Raw genomic sequence first — 22,389 nt, forward strand, 5'->3', positions numbered from 1 at the left:
CATTCTTGCCGACAGAAGCTGGGCCTTCTGTACAAGCCAGCGTAGACGATCGTGGACAGACCGGTCTAAGAGTTGATGTTTGACAAGATGGAAGAAACCCGTCTTGGTTCAATCAAGGGTCCGTGCCAATTTCGCAGAGTCGTCCGACATCCGAAAAATGCCATACTCGACGCCAGATTTTCTGCGCCGCAATTTTATGTCCATTCGATTCAGCTTCCCAGACCTTTATCCTTGCTCGAGCTTTCTCCTATCACGGACGGTGACTGCGCTCGCAATCACGCACCAGCACTTTGTTGCATCTATGCTCTCATCAAGCTGTATCACAAGTCACCAACAACACACAATCGAACACAGAAGGAAGGTATAGTAAGAGGAGGAAAGAAAGGACCATTACAACAACAATGAATCGCTAGCAGGAACAAGCGGCAACGGTTCAAGTTTTACTTTCGTACATGTGGGTCGGGGAAATGGGTGACAGAATCCTAAGAAGTTGTACACACGAGAGAAAGCGAGAGAGAGAGAGAAGAGGAGAAGAGGCTCATCACCACCGTCTACCACCGTCTAGCAGCAGAGTTCAAGGGCGGCAGGGTGAGTTTGGGATCCGTCGCAGCCGCGGGAGCGAGGCCGCTCCTCAGGCTGGACGACATGGTCTTGCGATCCAGATCCAAGGTGTCTTCGCCGCCCTGATCGCGTGCAGACGAGATGGGTGGCAGGGAGGAAGAGGCGTAGTTGGTAGATCGGTCCGAGCTGTAGGGATGTTGGTAGGCCGGTGTGGAGGAGGCACTGGCGGACGAGGATCCGTTGACACCGCCGCCGAGTCGACCGCGTGCCGAGAGCGAGGTGGTGGCTGCTGGGCTCGACGACGCTGCGGCGGCCGAGAGCGAGTCGAGACCCGAGGCTGCGATCCCCTCGGGCACGGAGTAGGCGCTCGAAGTGGGGCTCGACTTAGGACTCTGCGAAGACCGTGCCGAAGGAACCACGGAAACGGGAGCCGAGGCGGCGTGCGCGGTCAGAGGCAGACGCGCGGAGGAGCCAGGCGGCGGCAGGGCAGCAACGCTAGGCGGCACGCGATCGCGCTGACTGCTGCTCGTAGACGTGCTTCGACGGTGGTAGTCGGCAGGCGACTCGTACGACCTCTCTGCGCCGGCCAGCTCTGGATCCAACGTGGCCGAGTACATGTCTCGTCGATGCGGCGAGACCGACACGGCGGCAGAACGAGGGTAGCCAGGGGTGAAGCGAGGGTCGATGTAAGGAGCAGGAGCCTGCTGACTCCACGCGACGGGAGGGGCAGATCCAGGGAAGCCCATGCCGTTCATGCTGGCATCACGGGCGTAAGGCGCCGGTGGAGCCGGGTCGCGGTAGCGAGGATCGTACGACACACCGGTTTGGGGCAGCGAAAGACGACCTTGCTTGGCCATCTGCGTCGTCCAGTAGTCAGCGGGAGCCTCGTAGTGTCCGGCCACGCCGTCCAAGCCGACACCGGGCAAGCTGGATTCGCGCTTCAGTCGGCCGTCGTCCATCGACGAAGGCGACTCACTTTCGTCTTCGCCGTCGAGGCCACCGCCACGCAGCGAATCGCGTTGTCCTCGAGGCATGCCGACCATCCTCTCGATGGTCTCGCCTTTCTTGCGACCGTGCTGGTCCTTGACTTCGTGGACCACGGCGATGGCGGTGCCATCCTCGAGCGCGCGTCGGCCGAGCTCAGCCTTGGCCTCGGCCTCAGCATCGGCAGCATCGAGGTCGAGGTGGTCGAGTTCGAGCTGGGCTGCCGCGTCGCGAGCTTGCACCGACTGGGAAGCGCGTCCCTTGGGATGGAGAATGTGGGTGCGGTAGTGCTGCAGGCTGTTGTCCTGGCGCGAGAACCGGGCCTTGCATCCGGGGAAGGTGCAACGGTAGGGCTTCTGACCCGTGTGGATGCGATTGTGACGAGCAGCGTGGCCGCTGGTGGAGAAGGTCTTGTCGCAGCCGGGGTGCTGGCAAGGGTAGCGCTTCTTGCCGCCGACGGTGATGGCACCGGAGCCGCTATCCTTTGCGGTTCGTTTGGCCATGCTTGCGTCGCCGTAGGGCATAGCGCGGTCGTAGTGATACGTGCTGTCGGAGCTGCTGCTCGAGGAGCGCCGACTGTAGTCGTGAGGGTCGAGGTAAGCGCCGGATCGCTCCCACTGACCTGGAGGGAAGACGCCCGTAACAGAGGGAGGCAGCGGCTCTCCCGGACGTGCACCGAAGCCCTGAGGTTCGGAGGAGATGTGATTGCCGCGGAGCACCTTGTGTCCCTGCAGACCACGGTGGGGTTCGGGGAAGTCACGCGGCGCTTCGATGCGCGGCAGTCGTATGGGCTCGGCGTGGGCCGACCTGAGCTTGGACGACGACCTACTGTCGTACGAGCCAAGATCTACCGAAGTAGGCGGAGAAGTAGAAGCAGTGGAACGGTCGCCACTGCGTAGGAGAGATTCTGTTGACGATGAGATAGAGTCGTAGGCAGAACGGGACATACTTGAGTGGGAGGGGTGACGGTGTCGTGGATGATGGTGGTGGTACGATGGATCCGAGAACGATGGCGTTTGCTCGGTCTTGTACGGGGGTGGAGCACGGTCGTTGAGCAAAGAAACGACGCCTCCGGCAGATGGTAGGGAGAAAGGTGGCATAAAGGGGCGATGGGTCGCGGGAGATTATGACGAGGTGGGCGAAGTTGGAAGGCAAGGGTCGGATGCGAATGCAACAGCTTTCAAGATTCGGCTGTGGACAAACGCACGAAATGCAGGACCTGTCTTCTCACAAAGCGCAAGCGATGGGAGAACGTGTATGAGACAGAACTCGCACCACGGAACGATTTGACGCTTGGAGTGTCAGGGGGAGATCAGAGTCGTTGGACGAGTTTCTGATCGTTGAAGAGTTTGTAGAAGAGTAGAAGAGAAGAGGGAGAGATCGTTGAGAGCGATCTCTTGTGGCGGATAGAAAAGACAATGGGTCTAGTCGAGCATAGATATTGCCAGTTGTTGCCGGCGAGGTTTGGCGAAGTTCGACTAGGTCAGCTGAACTTGGTCGATGGAGGGTGTCGAGTGGGATCTACGTGAGCTGAGATGGGCTTTCGTAGGGGTCGGATTGTACTTTGTCGAGGTCCTGGTGGTAGCAGGTTTGAAGAGCTGTTGGTTTAAGTGTGAATCTACGTGTTGATTGTAGTAATGTCGCTGAGAAAGCTGGTCAAGATCAAGTTGATGGTGTCGATGATGATGATGATGATGATGGAAGGGAGGGAGGGTAGAGGCCAGATAGCAAAGCTGATCGGCGGGAGGACAGCGTCTAAGGACGGGTCGATGTGACGCAAAGGGATAGGGAGAGAACCTGGGTGTAGGCTTGTCGTACTTGCTATAGCAGCAGAGCGGCGGGAAGCGAACGACGATAGCGGGAAGTCGATAGCGTGGTAAAGTGGTTGGAGGGTGCGCGACCACGAGCTGTCGAAGATGCCGGCGACTTAGGGTAGCGAGACAGGAGCTGGGCGGAGCGTAATGTCGGCGACTCGAGGCGAGAAGGACGGTTGAAGGCCGCAGCAAAGCAAGGCCACGAGGAAGGCGGGTACGTCAAGATGATGTCGTCGACGTGAGAGGGGAATGGTACCGAGCGAAGATGGATGAGGTCACGCTGATCGGTAGACGAGACGGTGCAAAGGAATGCGTGATCTGCGGATCGTGGGCAAGGAGGAGAAGTGCTGGGATCAGAATAAGCTATACCGGCGAACCCAAGGGATGATTGGCAGACGACCAACGTGGCTTTAGGCAGACGCAGAGACGAACTCGAAGGGACGTCGGAAGGATTGACGAGACAATAATGACGAAAGCGACTCGATGAGGGTGGACGAGGGCGAGGGCGAGAGCCAGGAGAGAGGGAGGGAGGGGGAAACAAGGGTCGAAAGGGTCCAGCGTGGCTGAAGAGAGGAGCGGAAAGGGCCTATACTCTCTGATCAGCCACGACCGAAGGCTACTACTGTGCCACAGCAGGCGGCGACGATCGAGAGGAGACCGGCAGCAGCGACGACGACGGCGATGACGGAGGGGATGAGCGGCCGTGGGGACAGCCTAACGTTGGCGAGGAGGAAGGAAGAAGCAAGAAGGAGAAAGGGCGCGATCTGTATGGCAAAAGCGGCGAGGATGCCAATCGCAGAGGGCCCTGCCAAGCTTGAGAGAGGCAGCAGAGCAGCAGGCTAGAAGGGGAGAAAAATATGGGTGATGCGGCAGGATGGAGAGAGACCCTTGCTATGCGATGCGGATCGGAGACAGAGCGACCCAGGCAAGCGAGCCGAGAAGGGCGAAGCAGACGTAACCGTTGCTACAGTGCGGCCATCTACAGTCCAATCCGATCGAACAACGCTTGAGACGACACTCTGCAGGAAGGGGGGGGGAAACAAACGAGGGCAAAGCCGCAGCAACCTGCGAATGGGAAGATGTGCCCCAACGTCGACGGGGGCCGATGATGATGATGAAGGAATGACGATGATGATGCTGTCAACTCGCGATGACGGTGCCGCAGACGAGGCGCCACGCCAGAGCCACCGTGTCAGACCGAAATCGATCCAAATTCCGACTCGCCCGTTCTGCTGAGAGGCGAATCTCAACCAGAGAAAAAATCAGGGTCAGGGTTCAATCGCCGTGTGCTGACGCTGCAGTGAGCTCAATTTCGAAGGACGAAGAAAAGGAAGGAGAAAAGCGAACAGGGTCAAAGCTGCATCCCGGGCACGCGACCGAATTCTTCTGCGAGCGAGGGCAGGCAGGAGGCAGACAGACATCGCGTCTCGTCTCGATTTGCGCTGATCGTGAAGTCTGATTAGACAGGACGATCGGAGAATCCCGAAGTACAAAATCAAATCAAAAGCGTCTTGCGGAGACTAGAAAGCTAAGACAGACCAAGAACCAGCTAGCCTCTCGCAGCTGCCACCACAGTACTCTGTAGCCTTTCTCTGCGTGCCAGCCAATCAGAGAAGAACGCCGTTAGTGGGGAAGGACATGCGCGAGACCGAGTTGTGCCAAGGCAGAATCCAACCCGCACCGTCGACTGAGTTCTTTTGTGCAGCGTACAGTGTACGTCGAACTGCATTCAATTCACCCAGCTGATGCAATGGCTCCCGTTCGGCGTCCATTCGCATCTTTTCTCCAGGCGACGGTAAGTCGCTTTCTGGGGCTCGATCCGCAAGACCTAAAGGGCGGCTGGACTTTCGGGGTACCTCACGGAAGAGGGAAAGGGAGAGGGACAGGAGGGGCAGGAAGCACTTGGGCCCCAGGAGCGGTCGGTTGCTTGCTGCAGGGTCAATGAAAAAGAAAGCTTCACCTGCGAAGTTTCAGGGTCTTGAACCCCTTTTGTCCCGGGGGCAAATCGAAATGATGGGCAGTCTGCCCCCATTACAGTATAGAGCTTTGTTTTTCCGTTTCTTCCAGAGCCGCTGTGGAAAAAGCGCATTTTCTGATTGGATGTCAAAAACGAAGCCCACCTGCGGCAATGGAAGGCGGTTCGTGAACTGGCGCCGCGAGGCTCTCCTTCTGCAAACTGGGATCGGACTCCTCTGGCAGCCAGACAACTCAGGCAAGCGAGGTGCGTCGAGTCGCTGCTGCAAGGTATCCCTGCACAATTTCACATTCCGCTCCGTATTGTGGTTGCAACGATGCCGATGCTGGATGACAGAAACTTAACGCCCAAGACAGAGAGCCGCCAACGGGCAGCCGCGGAAGCCGATGTTCGGGCTGCGAAATCGAGCACATTGCAACTCGAACGTTGGTCAAAGGACAGAACGAGGCGCACCCCAGCAAAAAGGGCAGCGGATCGTGGTGGTTGTGGCTGAAGCCACCATCCGAATAAGGCACCTCGAGCTATGAACGATTTCGCCGGGCGCATGCTGCAAGAATGTTCCAGAGCATACAATCCTCCCACTGCAGTATCGTTTGCTCTTTTGTTCGTGCATCTGTCGTTTCTCAATGAAGCACAGAGGTAGACGCTACACTGTAATGAGGTCGACTGTTTCGAAGGGCAAAACGGAGTTTGCTTTCTTCCTCGGTGAATGGAGTGTGAGGCACATGTTTGTTGTGCTCGTGCCCTGCAGCGCACCCTTAGCAGCAAAGTGCTCAACGGTCAAACCTCGGCTTGAAACCCTGAGATGGACCCTGGTGAAACTGCATTCCTGCGACCTCAATTCAAACCTAAGTTCGGAATGAATAAGCGCAGTTTGAAGTCACGGATTCAAACCGGTCCGTGTCGCGTGTTTTTGTTACTACAGTAAATCTTGTTCCCGCTTGATCCCGAGTTTCATTATTAGCGGTCCAGCTTTGACATCATCTGGCATCGTCCCGACTTGAGAAGCGTATGTTGTTGGCAGATGGGGCTGCCAACGGGAAAAGCGACAGAATGTAGTCGAAGGATTCCAGTCCGAAGGAATCGTTCCATCACAAGACGATTCCACAACGGCACGTCAGCCAGCCCAACTCGACAAGTGAGCCGATGGCAAAGTGCACTTCGCTGTCGTTGTACACTCGAGAGAAAGACAAGCCAGCCTTGGTCTTTGATCCACGTCTGTATCCGGGACAGGCTGCTGCCGTCCATCTGCTTCGACTCCGCTTCAATATACTGTGCATACTATGTTCTCGGTCAGCTGGTCCGACATGACATTGGAACGTCTGCTATCGTATCAACTCCTGGGTGTTGGCACAACGATGCAGGACCAAAACAGGAGCACATTACTGGCAGGCTAAGGCAGGGTCCAGAATGTTGGATTTTCCGCTGTGCGTGGCTGGGTGTCCAATTTAGAGCTTGTACCTACGCCGATCGTCGCGTCTCGTCGGCATGGCGATCGGAACCAGCAGCAGCAGCAGCAGTAGCGACGAATTTCCAGAAAATCGCCGTTGGTGAGCTCCCTCTCCCCCGTCCTCTTCCCATTCGGCTTGGCCGTTGCAGTTGCTTAGAAGGGTGAGAACTTCTCGGCTGCTTGCCGACTCCCTTCAACTCGACTCTGTGTGAAGCTCGTTCAGAGTGATCGCGCTTCCACCTTCTCGCATCTTGCCGAGTGGTGAAGCAGCAACGTGAGGTACAGGACCACATTTGAGGACGACCTCGGGGTCGGATTTGGTGTCGAAAGAAGGCTCGCTTCATTCTGTAGCCCTTGCCTCGGCTCGGTCGATCCTGCGCTGTTGACGCTTTCCGTCGCGATCGCATTTCGATTTCAGCCCGATCGCGTCGTCCACAGGCACGTCGCGAGCATGGTCGGGTTTCCTCGTTGAAGAATACTGCCATGCATCATCCGCAGCGCAGTGTTTCGGATCTTGCATCTGGGACGTTCGCACAGATCGACCTGGTAGCGAAGGAACAGTCAGCGCTTGGGCCTGCTGAAGACCGTCCGGAAGATGCGTCCGTCGTGCTCTTTTCTATGGCAAAGTGCAGGAAGCAGAAAGAGACTACTCGAACCAAATAGCTGGCTCACGATGCGGTCAAACGGCTGAACAGCATGGCCTATCTGCCATCGCTTCGTCGTCGCTCCCAAGCGAACCCTGTCAATGTGACCACGCTACCATTCCGTACTATCCACGAAGATCGATGCAGTCCTTCTTCGTTACCCGAGTCACGATGACACTGGAAATCCCCGTTACGCCGGAACCTTCGCTATGCGTCCCACTGTTTGACCTGTCTCCATTTGATGCCGGCAGCGTGGATTCGTTCGTGAGGGACAGACATCAATGTTCGGAGCATGCTTCGCATGACCTCGCCTCTCGTTCCTTCGATCCGCGAGGTTTTGTCACAAAGACCCTGCAGCAAAATCGCATCAAGGGTCTCACATCTTGGCATTCCAACAATTCGGTAGAAGCGACTCAACCTAACAAAAGCAATGGCCAAAAAATGCGCCTCGAACGCCTACCTCACGTCAGTCCTAACGATGCGATTCTTGCATCTCGACCTGACGATCCGGAGCGAAGCAGACATATTCACATGACAACTTGGGCGGCTTGAGTCAAACGAATTCATGATCATTACAGGACGGAGAGAGATATACTAGAGAAAGTCGCTGAGCAAAAGGGATTTACATCAAAGCAACAGAACGGTCGTAGACTAAGAGCTTGATTCGATTCAGTTCAGATGCGCAACGGCTCGGCTTCCTTGTCCTCCAAGTCGTAGTTGAGTGCTCCGCCAAAGATGCCACCGAACAACGGTGAGTGGAGTGGCGTCTTGCAAGCTGACGACGGCAGGGCGCCCGACATGGAGGCAGAGACGGACGAGGCGTCCTCCTGCTTGTCTTGGTCCTCCGCGTGCGATTCGCTGACAGCCATCGACTCCCTCTCAACGGCTTGCGTGGATGTGGGCGATGCGTTCGCAATGTCGACTTGGCTGGACGGCTTCAGATTGGAGCCAGGTTGCAGCAAGTCCTTGCCAACGGCGGGAGGTCCACTAGGTGCCGGTGAGCCTCGCGGCGTCGGTGTAGCATCCGTGATGCGCATTCGAGGGAACGCAGTAGCTGGCGAATCGCCTTCGTCAAAGGCAAAACCACCGTCCGGCAGGCTCGAAAGCTGCAACAGCGGCGTGGTCGGAGCAGGTGCGGGCGATCCTGAAGCCGCTCGATGATCGGCCATGGTCCCCGGAGAGAGAGCCGCACCTTCCTCCGTCTGCGACGCGAGCATTGCGGCGCGCTTGGCACGCTTCTCCCGCTTTTCACGGCGTGTGATGCGTCCAGGACCAGCGCTGGTATTGGAAGCTACACTGGCCGCGTCGCCACCGGCAACACTGCTGCCACCGAGGCGAAGGCCAGCAATATGACTGTACGTCGGTGCGTTGTGAGCACCAAACGTGCTGGCCGACGACGAAGGCGGCGGGATCTCGCCTCCACGAGTAGGAAACAAGACGGGCGAGATGATGAAAGATCGTCGCCTGCCCGACATGCTGTCACTCGACGCTCCGCCCTCCTTGCTATCGCCCTCCTGCAGCTGGCGCAAGGGGCTAATGGAGAACATCTCCGGATTGCGCACGGCATTCGAGCTAGTTCGGAACGGTGAGCTGGTTCGAGGCGCTCGACTGCCCGATTGGCCTTGCGAGCGGGTGAGCAAAAAGGTGCCCAGTGGCTGCTGGTGCTGATGTTGTTGCTGGAATGCGTTCTGCGAAGGTGCGGGTGCCGCTTGCGAATCACGGAAGGACCCCATCGGGATCTTGTTCCATCGCGCAAAGGCGTTCAGGTTTAGGCCTGGCGCAGACGAGATTTTACGTGACGAGCGTGCCGAAGGTCGACGACCGCCATCGATCCCGTCGCCGGTCTCCATCTCAGGCGACGGCGACTTGGAGCCAGTGCCACGCCAGATCATGCTGGAATCGACCACGTCATCGAGCTCCATCGGGTCCACCTCGACGATTGGCTCGGGCGACGAGGGCGCCATTTCGCTATACTCGTCGATCGCCGAGGCAGCATCGTTGGCGGAAGAGAAGCGTCGGAGACGCTTGGCAGAGAGGCCTTCGTCTCCCAAGAGCGAGCTTCGACGAGCAGCTCTGCGCTTCTTGGCGAGTCCTTTCCGCTCCAGACTTCTTTTGCCCGAAAACGGCGAAGGCGCTTTGCGGGAGCCATCGATGACCGCGCGGTGAACCGACTTGGCCGAAGTAGGCATGAAGCTTCCCATCTGAGGCTTGGCGATGTTGGCGATTCGCTGCTGCTCGGGAGTCTGTGGTGCTGCCATGGTACTGTCGACCGAAGAGGTACCGCTTCCGTTGCTGATCGCAGTGGCTTCTTCGCCGACGCTTCCGACAGGAAGCTGAACGCCGGCAACCAGGGTGGCAGCCTCTTGCAGGGAGACGCCGAGAGCAGCAGCAGCTGCCTTCAATGTGCCTTCTGGATCGCGTGCAAGCTGCTCGGTTGAGATGGTGATGCCGACCTCATTGGAGGCAGGTCCATCTGAGGACGCCGGAGAGCCTCTCGAGCCGCTGCCCGACAATTTGCCTTCGCCGCTAGAATCGGAGGTGGTGGTCGCGACGTCTGCCGTTTGCGGCAAAGATGGCGATGGAAGTGGGCTAGTGACTGCAGGAGAGAGGCGGCGCGAGTTGGTAGCCATAGCTCTTGCGCGTCTTGCATTGCGACCGCCACGGGGAGCCACGGACCCAACGAGAAGACGTGGGTACGGCATGTCCTCGTCGGGCAGCTCGTCGGTGGTGTCTCCGTCATCTTCCGGCGCGAGCAAGCCGTTGCTCCCACCGACACCGGACCAAAGCCTGTTGCCGCCACGGTCAAATTCCCAGTCTGCGCTGTCGTCATCGCTGTCGTCGACAAATTCAAACTCGCCATCGGAACCAAACACGGCTTCACCGTCGCCGGCACGTGCATAGATGAGACGGCCGTCGAGGTCTTCGATGACGAGCAAAGGCATCTCGGGCTTGGGCTGCACAGTGCCGTCGGCAGTCACCTCTTCAGTGTCGACGGCGTTGGGGTCGTCTGCCGCCGAAGTAGTGCCAATGTGTGCGATCAGCGGAGCGTCGAGCAAGCCGCCTTCAAGGTCGCTGATGTCGTGGTCCTCGTCCGAGTCGGTAGTAAACTCGTCGTCGTCGTCGCCATTTTCGTCGAGAGCGTTTGCGATATCCATCTCGCTGTCGGTGGAGGTTTCGAAAAAGTCGGTGAAGGAGGGCTCAGAGGACGAGTTGAAAGCCTCTTGCTCCTCGAAGAGCTCATCTTCGATGACCGGTAGACCGTACATGCGAAGCGTAGCCGGAGACATGGACAGCAGATCGGCATCGGTGTTGCCATCGTCGTCGTCATCTTCTTCATCATTATCTTCGTCCTCGACGTCGGCCTCGGCATCGTCGCCAAGCCCGCCATGGTCAACGACGTTGGAGCCACGGCGTATCGCGATGGATCGAGCACGGTGGTGAAGATCGCTTTTGCTGGCCGAGTCGCGTTCGCCAGCGTGTCGGCGACGGTCGGAGGGATCGCGATGTTGTAGGCGAGCCTTAGCCTTGGACTGTCTGTCGAGAGCATCTTGGATGATGAAGCGTTCCTCCTCTTCCTCGGTGTCCTCGCCGGAAGCACCGCTGCCGAGGAGCGATTCGCCGTCGCCGGCTTCGGCGAGCTTGCGCTCCATCTCGGTGTCCGAATCGGACTGCAGATCGTCGCTGTCGCCGTCCATGCTTCTTGCTTTGCCTTTGTCGAGACCAGAGTAGGATGGACCGGCAAGGGCGTCGTCGTGTTCGATGTCGTCGTCGGAAGGAACGTCGGTGAGGTCAGAGTCGGTGTCGAGCTCTTCGAAGCGTTCTTTACGGACGCTCGCCTTTCGTTCGCCACGAGCTCGCTCCTTCTTCGTCGAGGACACCTTGGCAGGCTTCTTGCCGAGTTGTGTTCTTGATGCTTTGCGGGACGACATGGCGAGCGTAGGCACGGGAAGTTTGATACCGGGGATGTGCTTGGATCCAAGATCGTCGTTGTCGTCGCCGGAGCTGGAGAGATCGTCGTCCGAGTCGAAGAAGGGACGAGGGGAGCCACCGACGCTCGAGGCAGAGCGTGAGGAAGCAGGACCTGCTTTGAAGGAGCCGGTTCGATGATAAGGGCTCGTGCGGACGGGCGTGGTTTGCAGTTTGGCCTGCAGGCTCTTTCGCTGATTCAGAGGGTTGGTGGTGTCTGCTCTTCGGACGAAACGTGCTGAAGCTGTAGGAAGGCAAGGGAGTAGCGCCGTGGCAGAGTGATTAGTCCAAGTTCCGACTTAGACACCCTGGGATGCAGAACGAATCAGAGCTTCTTGACCGCATCGCTGAAGGTGACTTACAGATATCTGCTTTGAGTTGTCGGGACATGAAGTGTAGACTATCGCGAGCGAAAATATGCTCGAGCGTGTCGTGGTCTAGTGGATGCTATTGCGTTGAGCTCGATGCAGAATTGAACAGTGTGGTGAGGCTACCACGCTAAAGTGGGTGAAGACCTTGCGCTCACGCGCAGGCGGTACGGGGAGAGGGAGAGGAAAAGCTGGGTGCGCCGTTTATGGTGCACCAGCCGGGTGCGATGGATATGGCGAGAGCCTTGTATGGTGGTAGAAAAAGCCAAAGGTATGGGACGAGTTTGGAAGGAGCGGGAGAGAGCGGTGGGCAGCACTGAACATGTTCTGATCAGAAGGAACGGTCAGGTGGACAATCCACTCTCTGGCGCTTGCTCGACTGTGAAGGTAGTCAAGCGGCGATGGGTTGAGACGATTGACGAAGAGCTCTTGTCGCGACTGTCAAACGATGGCTGACGCTCCGTGGATTCGTAGTAATGGTTGATGGTTGTTTTCGAGATTCGTAAAGCTCGATTCGATGAGGGTGGGGCTGCAAAGTCGAAAGGGTCGTTTTGCAGCGCACAGTGTTCGAATCGTGTCTTCTACGAAGGCGATGAGTGGTGATGAGTACGGCTGAGGGATGATGCTATTGATGCTCTTGTCAAAGATGGATGGGGTGAGTAGGTTCGGAGGGTAAGGAAGGAAGGATTGATTGACGGTTGGTGTTGGATGGATTGACACTGACAATGTGCCTGTGATTTTTTGGATTCTCTGGGGCTCAGTAGTCCCTTGGCCGACTTTTTTTCCCCTTTCTGCCGGCGACACCCACGAAATGGCGCCGAACAGAATCCAAAAATTCTGGGAAGGCGCTGATCCGAAGCTGGCCTTTGCATGAGTGACCAGAGGCGCAGGAAAGCGTCACTAGCCCAACCGGCGACAAAAATTTCACCATTTCAGAGCGCAGTCATGAAATTTTCAAAACCAGGGACAGATAACGAGCTTGCCGCGCTGTGTAGTTGAAATTTTTTCGAGACGGAACCAAAGTCAAGATCCAAATGGCAAAATCAATTCACATTGAAAAATCGACTCCACACTCGTTCTGTGCGCAGGAAGATCAGCTTCTTCGCGTTTTCTTAGCGCCACCGTTCTCGACAACTGAACCACGCTTGCTGCCCTACAGATAACATTCTTTTTAGCAAAAACACTACTGGCTTTGGAAGTGATGTTTGATATGTTGAGCAGTAATGTCTTCGACAGCGCAACATCTGCTTGCTTTCTAAAACACCCGACGGAGGCCCGCAGCGAGTGTCGGCCACGTCTGGAGATGCGCGGGGGCAAAACGGTCAAAAAACGCACAAGAGGCAACGATTTTGGTTGTGTTAGATCGATCTGGGCTCCGAATCCCGGGCCCAGCCATGAGATTTTTGAAATTTCTTTTTGGCTTTCTTCTTCGGATGTGAGTGACCTTGCCAAACCAGAGCTCGACTGCAGGGTTCCACTCTGAGGTCCAAATTTTTCTCCAAAGTTTTTGGAAAAAGACTCGCTTGCGGCACACTTTTCACCCTTTCTCAGTCCTGGAGGCGAGAGTGGAAGCCTTTTGCCAAGTCCCCTTCACAACCTCTTCCTCCTACATCACGCTGTTCATCCATTCATCTCTTCGCTTCGAGATCGGAAGGATACCGACGACAAGCGACGACTCTCTTGATATCATTCGGCTCATCCGCGAGCGCAGGGTTTGGCTTCGAAGACCAAATCGACACGAGAACATTCGACCTCAGGCAGTCTCTTCCTGAAGCCGCTGCGATCGTCGTAGCCCGTCGCCACTCTAGGCGAGCATCATATCAAGCACATCGACGACGGCTGTAGTTGCAATCTCCATCGTCCGTCCAAATCGTGACCCTAAATATACCCTCCGCATAACTTACTAGCAACGATGGCGACAATCAAGACTCCCATCGCTCCGGTTCCGACCGCGAACGACTTTCTCGATATCGTGCTCTCCAAGACACAGCGCAAGACGCCCACTGTCGTGCATCCAGGCTGGAAGATCACACGTATCCGCTCGTTCTACATGCGCAAGGTTATGTTCACTAAGGACGCTTTCGCAGAGAAGCTCGACGCCATTCTCAAAGAGTTCCCCATCATGGACAACCTGCATCCCTTTGTCTCATCGCTTCTCAATGTTCTCTACGACAAGAACCACTACAAGCTTGCGCTCGGTCAGCTCAACACCGCAAAGCACCTTATCGAGCAGGTCGCCAAGGACTACATCCGTCTCATCAAGTTCGGCGACTCTCTCTACCGATGCAAGCAGCTCAAGCGTGCAGCTCTCGGTCGCATGGCCACCATCATGAAGCGTCAGAAGGACCCGCTCGCCTACCTGGAGCAGGTTCGTCAGCACATGTCGCGTCTCCCGCCCATCGACCCCAGCACCCGTACCCTCCTCATCTGCGGGTATCCCAACGTAGGCAAGTCGAGCTTCATCAACAAAGTCACCCGATCAGATGTTGATGTCAAGCCGTACGCTTTCACCACCAAGTCGCTCTTTGTCGGTCACATGGACTACAAGTACCTCCGATGGCAGGTCATCGACACGCCAGGTATTCTCGACCATCCACTCGAAGAGATGAACACCATCGAGATGCAGTCCATCACCGCGCTCGCACATCTCCGAGCCGCCGTGCTTTACTTTATGGACCTGTCCGAGCAGTGCGGCTACACTGTCGAGGCTCAGGTACAGCTCTTCAACAGCATCAAGCCGCTCTTCGCCAACAAGCCTTGCATCCTTGCCATCAACAAGACCGACGCAAAGAGGCTCGCCGATCTCGAGCCTGAGCGCGCTGCTTTGGTCCAGAGCATCGTCGACGAGTCTGAAGGCAAAGTCAAGCTCACAGAACTCAGCACATATACCGACGAGGGCGTCATGGACACGAGAAATCTCGCTTGCGATGTCCTTCTCGCGTCTCGTGTCGAGACCAAGATGAAGGGCAGCAAGATCAACGCCGTTCTCAACCGTCTCCACGTCGCCCAGCCAAAGTCGCGCGACGACGTCCAGCGTGCAGCCTACATCCCCGAGGCTATCGCCAACGGCTCAATCAAGAAGTACGACGCCAAGGACCCCGAGCGTCGCAAGACACTGCGTGACGAGCAGGAGGAACACGGTGGTGCCGGTGTCTTCAACATCGACATCAAGCGCGACTACATGCTCGCCAACGACGAGTGGAAGTACGACCACATTCCCGAGATCTACGAAGGCAAGAACATCGCCGACTTTGTCGACCCAGATATCCTCGACAAGCTCGATGCACTTGAGCGCGAAGAGGAGAGGCTCGAAGCTGAGGGCTTCTACGGCGACAGCGGCGACGAGGAATCCATCGTCGACGAAGAGGAAGAGGCGATCCGCACCGCAGCTGCCGCCATCCGCGAGCGTCAGCAGAAGGCCAAGCTCGCCGCTCAGGATCGCAGCATGATCAAGAACCAGGCGCGTGTGCCACGCAAGTTCCAGGAACGCACCCTGTCGCAGATGGCCGAACGTATGCGCGAGATTGGGGTTGACCCAAGCAGCGTCACTGCCCGTGCTGAGATGCTCGCCAAGGCCAAGGGTCTCAGTGGCAAGCGCAAGAGATCTGGTGCCGATGATGACGAGGACGAGGAGATGGACGAGGACGAGGACGCAGAGGAGGCTGCCTGGGAAGACGACGAGGAGATGGACACCGAAGAAGCCGACACGAGCGCCTCGAGGAAAGCACGCAAGAGCAACGTGGGTGGGCGATTGCTGTCGTCAACACAGGCGCCTGTCAACCGTTCCGGTGGCCACGTGAGTGCTCGTGCAGGACCGGCGCGTGTCTCGGCATCCGATCGACAGCTTGCCGGTCTCAAGAACTCGGAGCAGCTCGAAAAGGCGAGGAAGCTGCGCGAGTTGGCTTTGCGACCAGGCAACTGGCACGCCAAGGCGGGAGAGTCGGATCGTGCCATCAAGGAGAAGAAGCCCAAGTGGCTCTTTGCCGGCAAGCGTGGCAAGGGTACTTCGAGATCGCGTTAATCGAGGACGCTCCTTCATACTGTTCATATCTCTCCGCCTTATCATCCATGGTCTCTCCTTTTTTTAGCATGTCATGTTGGTCCTGGTCGTGTTCACTGTAGTTTCGGTTTCATATTTGCCTCAATGCAAATTGACAGTCTCAACAATGCTGATTGTGTTCTAGTCTCGAGGTTGATTGAGGACGTCCTGTGCAGTGTCACCGACAATGCCTTCGCTCCAGATGAAGAGCGAAAGCGCGAAGTGCTGGACGTCTTGTGCTTGTGGGTTCGGTAGAGAGGCTGTGTTGCGGTAAATTTTCGCTCTGCTGTACGCGAACCTTGACAGCGTGGTCAAAAGGCTGTGCAGTTCATGTGGAAATTTCTAAACACACGCTGGCGGGTCGGCATGACATCTCGCTGATGCCGATGGTGCCGTGCTTACCGTTGAAGCTGCTGCTCCTCAACAGATGCATTGCCGTGAAGGAGGTAGGAGCGCCTTGATCGCACTACTCTGGCTCGCATTGCGGGGCGCCGGCGACCTAGCTCGGTAGTCGCAACCCTGAGCTAATGGCTTATTGTGTTCTGGGAGGCTCGAGCTTCACCGACTCACGCTTCAGAAAGGTTGGAAAGATGAAGTCGACCCACCCGACTTGAGTATATGTATCTGCGCTGCTCAGACGGCATCCTCAGTTTGCGCCTCTACACTTCTTCGAGCGGTTGAGCTTTTCGACCAACAGCACACGCTGCTCACTGATACCACTACCTGTACACTTGCCTCTTTTGAGAATCAGAGATAGGATGTTCTCGAACATACCCGAAGTCGAGGCCAACAGCAGACTAAGTGACCCGCCCGCCATCAGCAACTCGAGTTCAGCAGAAAGCACACGTAGAGCAGCGCCGGACACACCGCCTCAGCTACGAGTGGGCCAGGAGCCTGTTGGTTTCACAGGAGCAGGAGGCTTTGGCGACTGTTTTCCATGGATGAAGCCAAGCTTCACGACGGACTCGGAGACTTCTCTACACCTACCTTCGTCGTCAATCAACATTCAGTCACCATCAGATACCAGGGATGCAGCGGACGAGGTAATTGAAGAAGGATCTCGTCGCAAGCCGGATTCAAGCAATGCGAAGGGCGGCGATCCGTCAGCGCTGCCAATGCTGAGAGGCTGGCCGCTGTCACCTGTCGCATCGTCCTTCCACGTACCGGAGGCTGTACCGACGACGATACCTGTACCAGATCACGCTGCGCCATCATCGAACCAGGATGAGTGCTTCGAAGGCGAGGTGCTGGACTTGTATGAGGACGACAACCTTCGCGGTTACCAGGTGTGGACTCGCGGCGGCAAACGCTCGAACGTCATGGCAATACGCATTCCGCGCCAAATGATGGGTTGGAAGGCGATCCTAATGGATGCCAGCCGTCTGGAAGAGAATCCCACCTTTGACACATCGAAGAAGGCACGACGGGCTAGCAAGGTGATCGGCAAGCAGGGGTGGGAAGTGAGGCAGGAAGCGCTCAAGAACAGCTACGATTTTCGGAGAGGCTCGGGTATCTGGGCCACCATGCACAGTGGGCACCGGCTGTTCAAGCACGATTGGCACATCATCATCAAGGACGGCTCGAGATACGTGTGGAGGATGGACAAGCATGCCTTGGCGCTGTACCGCGAGGGTGCAGAGGAAGCTGATGTCAAGGTGGCAGAGTTCTGCCGAGCTATGCCTGCGAGCAGCCCGATTGGCTCCCATGACAGTCACGGTGCTGTCGGAAGAGTACCCGATGACACGAAGCGAGTCGGATCGCTCTTCTTTCAGGGTCAGAGATCGAGTATACTTCCAGGTCGCTCACACGAGGGATACATCTTTGGCATCAGCCTGGCTATGGCCAGTCTCGTAGCTGTGTTTGGCGCTAGAGGAGGGCACGCCAACGTGTCGGCAGCGTTGGAGCCATCGGCCGATCCGATGCGAACGGTGCTGGAGAAGCAAAGGCAAGACGAACCGGATCGTGAGCAGATGATGCTTGCACTGCCGCGCCCCGGGTTTGCGAGGGAGACCGAGTCGGTGCTTTCCGACACTACGGACGAAGACGCGGGTGAAACGAACGACTACCACAAGCAACCAGGGCACTCGAAAGGTCTGGTACCCGATCAACACAGATCATCTTGGCAGACAGCGCAGGACGCTCCGCCGCAGACAGAACGCAAGAGGTTCTCCTCCTTTTTTGGCAAGAGCAGCGCCTCGTTGGTTGTGGCCGACGAAGCGCCACGCTCGACGGACCAAAGGTATTTGACTGCATCGCAACGCATTGCCAGGCAATACCGGACTCAGAGCGTCTTTCTCGGCAGCTAAGCGACGAGAAGGATCAACATGTCTGTTCAATGTTATCTAGGCAGACAGTGTGGACACGGGGTGACTGTGTGATGGTGTGACTGTGTGATGGTGTGACTGTGTGATGGTGTGACAGTGTGAACAGAAGAGTCACTGTAAGCAGGGTGTTCCCCACAAACACCTTCGGCAAATTGACCGGATCTTGGGTGTCCTTCCAGCATTCCTGGGCAGCGCGGCATTTCCCACCGTTGGCCACGGTCGCTTCAAATCATGAGACGCCAGAAACTTCCTTATCTTGTCCCGCCATCCTGTCTGCAAGCCGAGGAAGGACCTTCGCAAAAGGAACAATGACGACTCGCTTGATAAGTGTGTCAATTGGAGAAACAATGGACTCTGGTGCAAAGTCGGAGGCGGCCGATTTTCGGCGGACAGGACGGAAGACAGGGAGTGAGAAGATCAGGCTCCGACGGCTAAGTTTGCAGGACGACAGGCCAAAGGAAAAAAGGAGGAAATTTTCGGGGCTTGCTTTCCTGACTCGAGGCTTGGAAAAAGAGAGTTGAGCCGCGTCTGATCCGATACGTGGCTGGCCGGCGTGTGTGTTGGTTGCTTGCTTTGGATCGATTTGATAGGGCCTGCTGACCTTGCTGTTCGCCGCAAGCACTTTTTCCTGGCGCAAGAGATAGCGAAGCTCGTCCCTGTTCTCCTGCTCTCTTCTCATTCGTCGATTGTAGATTGCTTTAAAAAGTCGTTGCACTCACCCACAATCCTCGACTCCTCACCATCACCTCCCCGTTTCGATCCTCTGTCTTGGCTCCGCGTTCCATCTCCTGCTTCTTCTCGCGTCTCTTCCTCCTTTTACCCTCCCTCAATCCTCCCTCACACACAAGTCGCAAACATGGCTTCCGTACCTCAGGCGCCCCAATTCGGGCTCTTCTCCTTGCCTCCCATCAAAAATGAACCCATGCGCAACTATGAGCCCAAGAGCGAAGATCGCATCAAGCTCCAGCAGGCCGTCGACGAGATGATCGCCGCAGGACCCTTCGAGGTCCCCGTCGTCATCAACGGCGAGAAGATCAAGACAGGCAAGGTTGCCCAGCAGCCCAACCCTTCCAACCACTCGCACATCCTCTGCAACTACCACGAGGCCGACGAGGCGCTCGTCCAAAAGGCCATCGAGGGCTCGCTCAAGGCCAAGACCGCATGGGAGAACATGCCCTGGAACGACCGTGCCGCCATCTTCCTCAAGGCGGCCGACCTGATCGCCTCCAAGTACCGCTACAAGGTGCTCGCAGCCACCATGCTCGGTCAGGGCAAGAACGTGTGGCAGGCCGAGATCGACGCTGCCGCCGAAATCTGCGACTTCTTCCGTTTCAGCGCAAAGTACATCCAGGAGCTCTACTCGACGCAGCCCCCTGAGTGCTCGGCCAACACCTGGAACCGCACCGAGTACCGCCCTCTGGAGGGTTTCGTGCTCGCCGTCTCGCCCTTCAACTTCCTTGCCATCGCCGCTGGTAACTTGATCTGCGCGCCTGCAATGACCGGTAACGTCGTCGTGTGGAAGCCTTCGCCCATGTCGATCTACTCCAACTACGTCGCCTACGAGATCCTCCGCGAGGCTGGTCTTCCCGACGGCGTTATCCAGTTCGTCCCCGGTCCGGCTCCCGAGATTGTCGGCGCTGCCATCAACCACCGCGAATTCGCCGGTCTCCACTTCACCGGCTCCACCCACGTCTTCCGTCAGCTCTGGAAGCAGATCGGCAACAACCTCGACAAGTACCGAGGCTACCCGCGCATCGTCGGCGAGACCGGCGGCAAGAACTTCCACATGGTCCACAAGTCGGCCAACGTCGACGCCGCCGTCACCCAGTCCATCCGCGCTGCTTTCGAGTACCAGGGTCAGAAGTGCTCTGCGCTCTCGCGTCTCTACGTGCCCAAGTCCATGTGGGAGGGCGAGTTTAAGCAAAAGTTGCTCGACCAGATCGCGCAGATCTCGGTCGGCCCCGTTCAGGAGTTCAAGCACTTTATGGGTCCCGTCATCGCCAAGCACTCGTTCGAGAAGATCATGGGCTTGATCGAGGCTGCCAAGAAGGAAGGTGGCGAGGTGCTCTGCGGTGGTCAGGGTGACGACTCCAAGGGCTGGTACGTCCAGCCTACCGTCATCGAGACCAAGGACCCCAAGTCGGTTACCATGGTCAACGAGATCTTTGGTCCCGTCATCACCGTCTACGCCTACCCCGACGAGGAGTTTGAGCAGACGTGCGAGCTCATTGACTCGACCACCGAATACGCCCTCACCGGCTCCATCTTCTCGGCCGACCGTTACGCACTGATCCGCGCCAGCAACCTGCTGCGCAACGCATCGGGCATGATGTACTACAACGACAAGTGCACCGGTGCCGTTGTGGGTCAGCAGCCATTCGGTGGTGCTCGTGCCTCGGGTACCAACGACAAGGCTGGTTCCATCTCGATCTTCTACCGATTCGTTTCGGCCCGCACCATCAAGGAGACCACTATCGACCCTGCCACCCACATCTACCCCAGCAACCTCGAGTAAGGCAATTCTCAGTAACGCTAGGTGCTTTCCAGCTGGGGTTTTGGTGGTGGGAATGCGATCGAGGTTGTGGCTCCATCGAGGCGCAACATATACCCGACGTTCAGAGTTGTCCCCGTTCGGATGACTCTACGTCTCGCAACGCTCTCTCACGATCCAAACCCTCTCCATCAGCTCCCCAGCCTACAGCTTGTGGGATAGCTTTCCCAACGTCCAATCTTTCTCGTCTCTTTTTGCATTTGCATCCATCGCATCATTTCTCGTTCTCTCTCTCTTGTACTCGTTGCGCGTAGGGCCGCACTTAACACAGCCCCGTATGTATACCTTTTTGTACTAGCGCGGGGGGCCGCTCTTAACACAGCCCCCAAACTTTCCCGGCATCAGCACACAGCATTGGTCACCGTTTTTCATATACCTGGATTTGATGTAGCGTGGCGAGGCGCTCTTAACACTCCTCGCATCTGTACTCTTAGTTCGAATGGTCAAATCTATGGTTGAAAATCCAATGTCTGGTTGTGGTCGTGGTTGATGCGTGAGAGTCAAGATGAGGAGACGGTGGTGTTGGAGTGAGAGGGAGTTGGTGGAGAAAGGCGGAGGCCGTTGTGACGGAGGAGTGATCTTGTTGGATCATGCATGTTGTTTGATGTGGAAGTTGTCTGTACTTGTCGCGTTTGATCGTGGCGCAGCTCTCCATCTGCCTTGACACAACTTAACACGGTCATTGCGATCTTGTTGAGACGATAGTATTACAATTCGTATCATTTGATAGGATGAAGGATACGAGTGGGATGCAAAATGGTTCACGTGCTGGAAGGAGGAGAGACGAGGATAACACTGTCTCCACGAACGAAGAGCATTTCGCTCTGACGTTTTACCACCTGTGGAAAACAAGCAGGCGTGAAGGGCGGGAGATGACGCATAATTGGCGAAGAACGCGGTTGCGAGCAGGCGATCGACCGGGTTGAGGGAGCAGCAACGGTGGAGGAAGGGGAGAGGGAGAGAGTCAGCAAGCTTGCAATTTGGGATGGAAAGACGGTAACCACGGGTGCTTGCATGCCCAGCAGTATCTGTGTCGGCAACAGCGGGCTCTCGCGGCATCTGCGCTTTGATAGCAACGTACCCTGACGGTCTCTGCCCCGCTCTCGTCGTTGACGTCGACAACGTAGATGGTCTCCTCCACGTCTCCAAGGATCAAGTTCATGTGTCCATCGTATGCCTGCACCAACATTCAGAACGAAGAGAAGGATCGCTGTCAGCAAGTGAGTCCGCTTTTTGCAAAGAGGAGGAAGAAGTGTGAGAAACTCACATGCAACGTTCCGCGCAGTTCGCGATCGCCTCGAAGCTTGACGTAGACACGTTCTGAGATAGAGAGACGGATGAGATCGAATGGCTCTGTGACCGATCCGAGCGGTGTTGGTGCTGTGCTTGCAGCTGCGGTGGCTGCTGGAGATGATCGTTCGACTTGCGCCATTGTGTAGGGATCTGATAGGTGAAGATGGCTGATGAAGGAGGGAGACGAGAAGGAATGTGATGTTGATTGGTGAACCTGGACCGAGCTCTTCGTCGAAGTGTAACAGATCGGGTTCAAATCGAAATTTGTGTGAGATCGCGTGAGATGAGCCAAAAAATCGAAATCGGGTAGCTTGCTTGCTTTTAGTCGGCTGCTTTCGACTTTTTCTTCTTCTTCTCGCAACTTTTCAAAAGTCGACTAAGCTCGACGTCAACGCAGCGCTCATCGTCTCGACCACGCAC

The 22,389-nt window shown here is 56.7% G+C and overlaps 10 protein-coding genes across 10 annotated transcripts; 4 read left to right on the forward strand and 6 right to left on the reverse strand.

Moving 5' to 3' along the window:
* Nucleotides 1-551: 551 nt before the first annotated feature.
* On the reverse strand, nt 552-2,645 carry PHSY_004578 (hypothetical protein; the record flags this gene model as incomplete). The annotated part of the gene is made up of 1 exon (XM_012335191.1): nt 552-2,645. One exon carries the CDS (start codon nt 2,643-2,645, stop codon nt 552-554), a length of 2,094 nt encoding a protein of 697 aa, XP_012190581.1.
* A 3,649-nt stretch (nt 2,646-6,294) lies between these two features.
* On the reverse strand, nt 6,295-6,582 carry PHSY_004579 (hypothetical protein; the record flags this gene model as incomplete). The annotated part of the gene is made up of 1 exon (XM_012335192.1): nt 6,295-6,582. The coding sequence occupies one exon, from the start codon at nt 6,580-6,582 to the stop codon at nt 6,295-6,297; it is 288 nt and encodes a 95-aa protein (XP_012190582.1).
* Nucleotides 6,583-7,569: 987 nt separating this feature from the next.
* On the forward strand, nt 7,570-7,980 carry PHSY_004580 (hypothetical protein; the record flags this gene model as incomplete). Its single annotated transcript, XM_012335193.1, has 1 exon — nt 7,570-7,980. The coding sequence occupies one exon, from the start codon at nt 7,570-7,572 to the stop codon at nt 7,978-7,980; it is 411 nt and encodes a 136-aa protein (XP_012190583.1).
* Nucleotides 7,981-8,102: 122 nt separating this feature from the next.
* Nucleotides 8,103-11,784, reverse strand: PHSY_004581 (predicted midasin; the record flags this gene model as incomplete). Its single annotated transcript, XM_012335194.1, has 2 exons — nt 8,103-11,638; nt 11,757-11,784. 2 exons carry the CDS (start codon nt 11,782-11,784, stop codon nt 8,103-8,105), a joined length of 3,564 nt encoding a protein of 1,187 aa, XP_012190584.1.
* A 1,890-nt stretch (nt 11,785-13,674) lies between these two features.
* Nucleotides 13,675-15,783, forward strand: PHSY_004582 (hypothetical protein; the record flags this gene model as incomplete). Its single annotated transcript, XM_012335195.1, has 1 exon — nt 13,675-15,783. One exon carries the CDS (start codon nt 13,675-13,677, stop codon nt 15,781-15,783), a length of 2,109 nt encoding a protein of 702 aa, XP_012190585.1.
* A 159-nt stretch (nt 15,784-15,942) lies between these two features.
* On the reverse strand, nt 15,943-16,283 carry PHSY_004583 (cleavage and polyadenylation specificity factor subunit; the record flags this gene model as incomplete). Its single annotated transcript, XM_012335196.1, has 2 exons — nt 15,943-16,099; nt 16,204-16,283. The coding sequence occupies 2 exons, from the start codon at nt 16,281-16,283 to the stop codon at nt 15,943-15,945; spliced, it is 237 nt and encodes a 78-aa protein (XP_012190586.1).
* A 276-nt stretch (nt 16,284-16,559) lies between these two features.
* On the forward strand, nt 16,560-18,107 carry PHSY_004584 (hypothetical protein; the record flags this gene model as incomplete). Its single annotated transcript, XM_012335197.1, has 1 exon — nt 16,560-18,107. The coding sequence occupies one exon, from the start codon at nt 16,560-16,562 to the stop codon at nt 18,105-18,107; it is 1,548 nt and encodes a 515-aa protein (XP_012190587.1).
* Nucleotides 18,108-18,354: 247 nt separating this feature from the next.
* Nucleotides 18,355-18,804, reverse strand: PHSY_004585 (hypothetical protein; the record flags this gene model as incomplete). Its single annotated transcript, XM_012335198.1, has 1 exon — nt 18,355-18,804. One exon carries the CDS (start codon nt 18,802-18,804, stop codon nt 18,355-18,357), a length of 450 nt encoding a protein of 149 aa, XP_012190588.1.
* Nucleotides 18,805-18,981: 177 nt separating this feature from the next.
* On the forward strand, nt 18,982-20,640 carry PHSY_004586 (hypothetical protein; the record flags this gene model as incomplete). Its single annotated transcript, XM_012335199.1, has 1 exon — nt 18,982-20,640. One exon carries the CDS (start codon nt 18,982-18,984, stop codon nt 20,638-20,640), a length of 1,659 nt encoding a protein of 552 aa, XP_012190589.1.
* Nucleotides 20,641-21,437: 797 nt separating this feature from the next.
* On the reverse strand, nt 21,438-22,108 carry PHSY_004587 (hypothetical protein; the record flags this gene model as incomplete). The annotated part of the gene is made up of 3 exons (XM_012335200.1): nt 21,438-21,515; nt 21,758-21,853; nt 21,944-22,108. The coding sequence occupies 3 exons, from the start codon at nt 22,106-22,108 to the stop codon at nt 21,438-21,440; spliced, it is 339 nt and encodes a 112-aa protein (XP_012190590.1).
* Between the last annotated feature and the right edge of the window lie 281 nt (nt 22,109-22,389).

Source organism: Pseudozyma hubeiensis (assembly GCF_000403515.1).
Source record: "Pseudozyma hubeiensis SY62 DNA, scaffold: PHS45, whole genome shotgun sequence".
Classification (NCBI taxonomy): Eukaryota; Fungi; Basidiomycota; class Ustilaginomycetes; order Ustilaginales; family Ustilaginaceae; genus Pseudozyma; species Pseudozyma hubeiensis.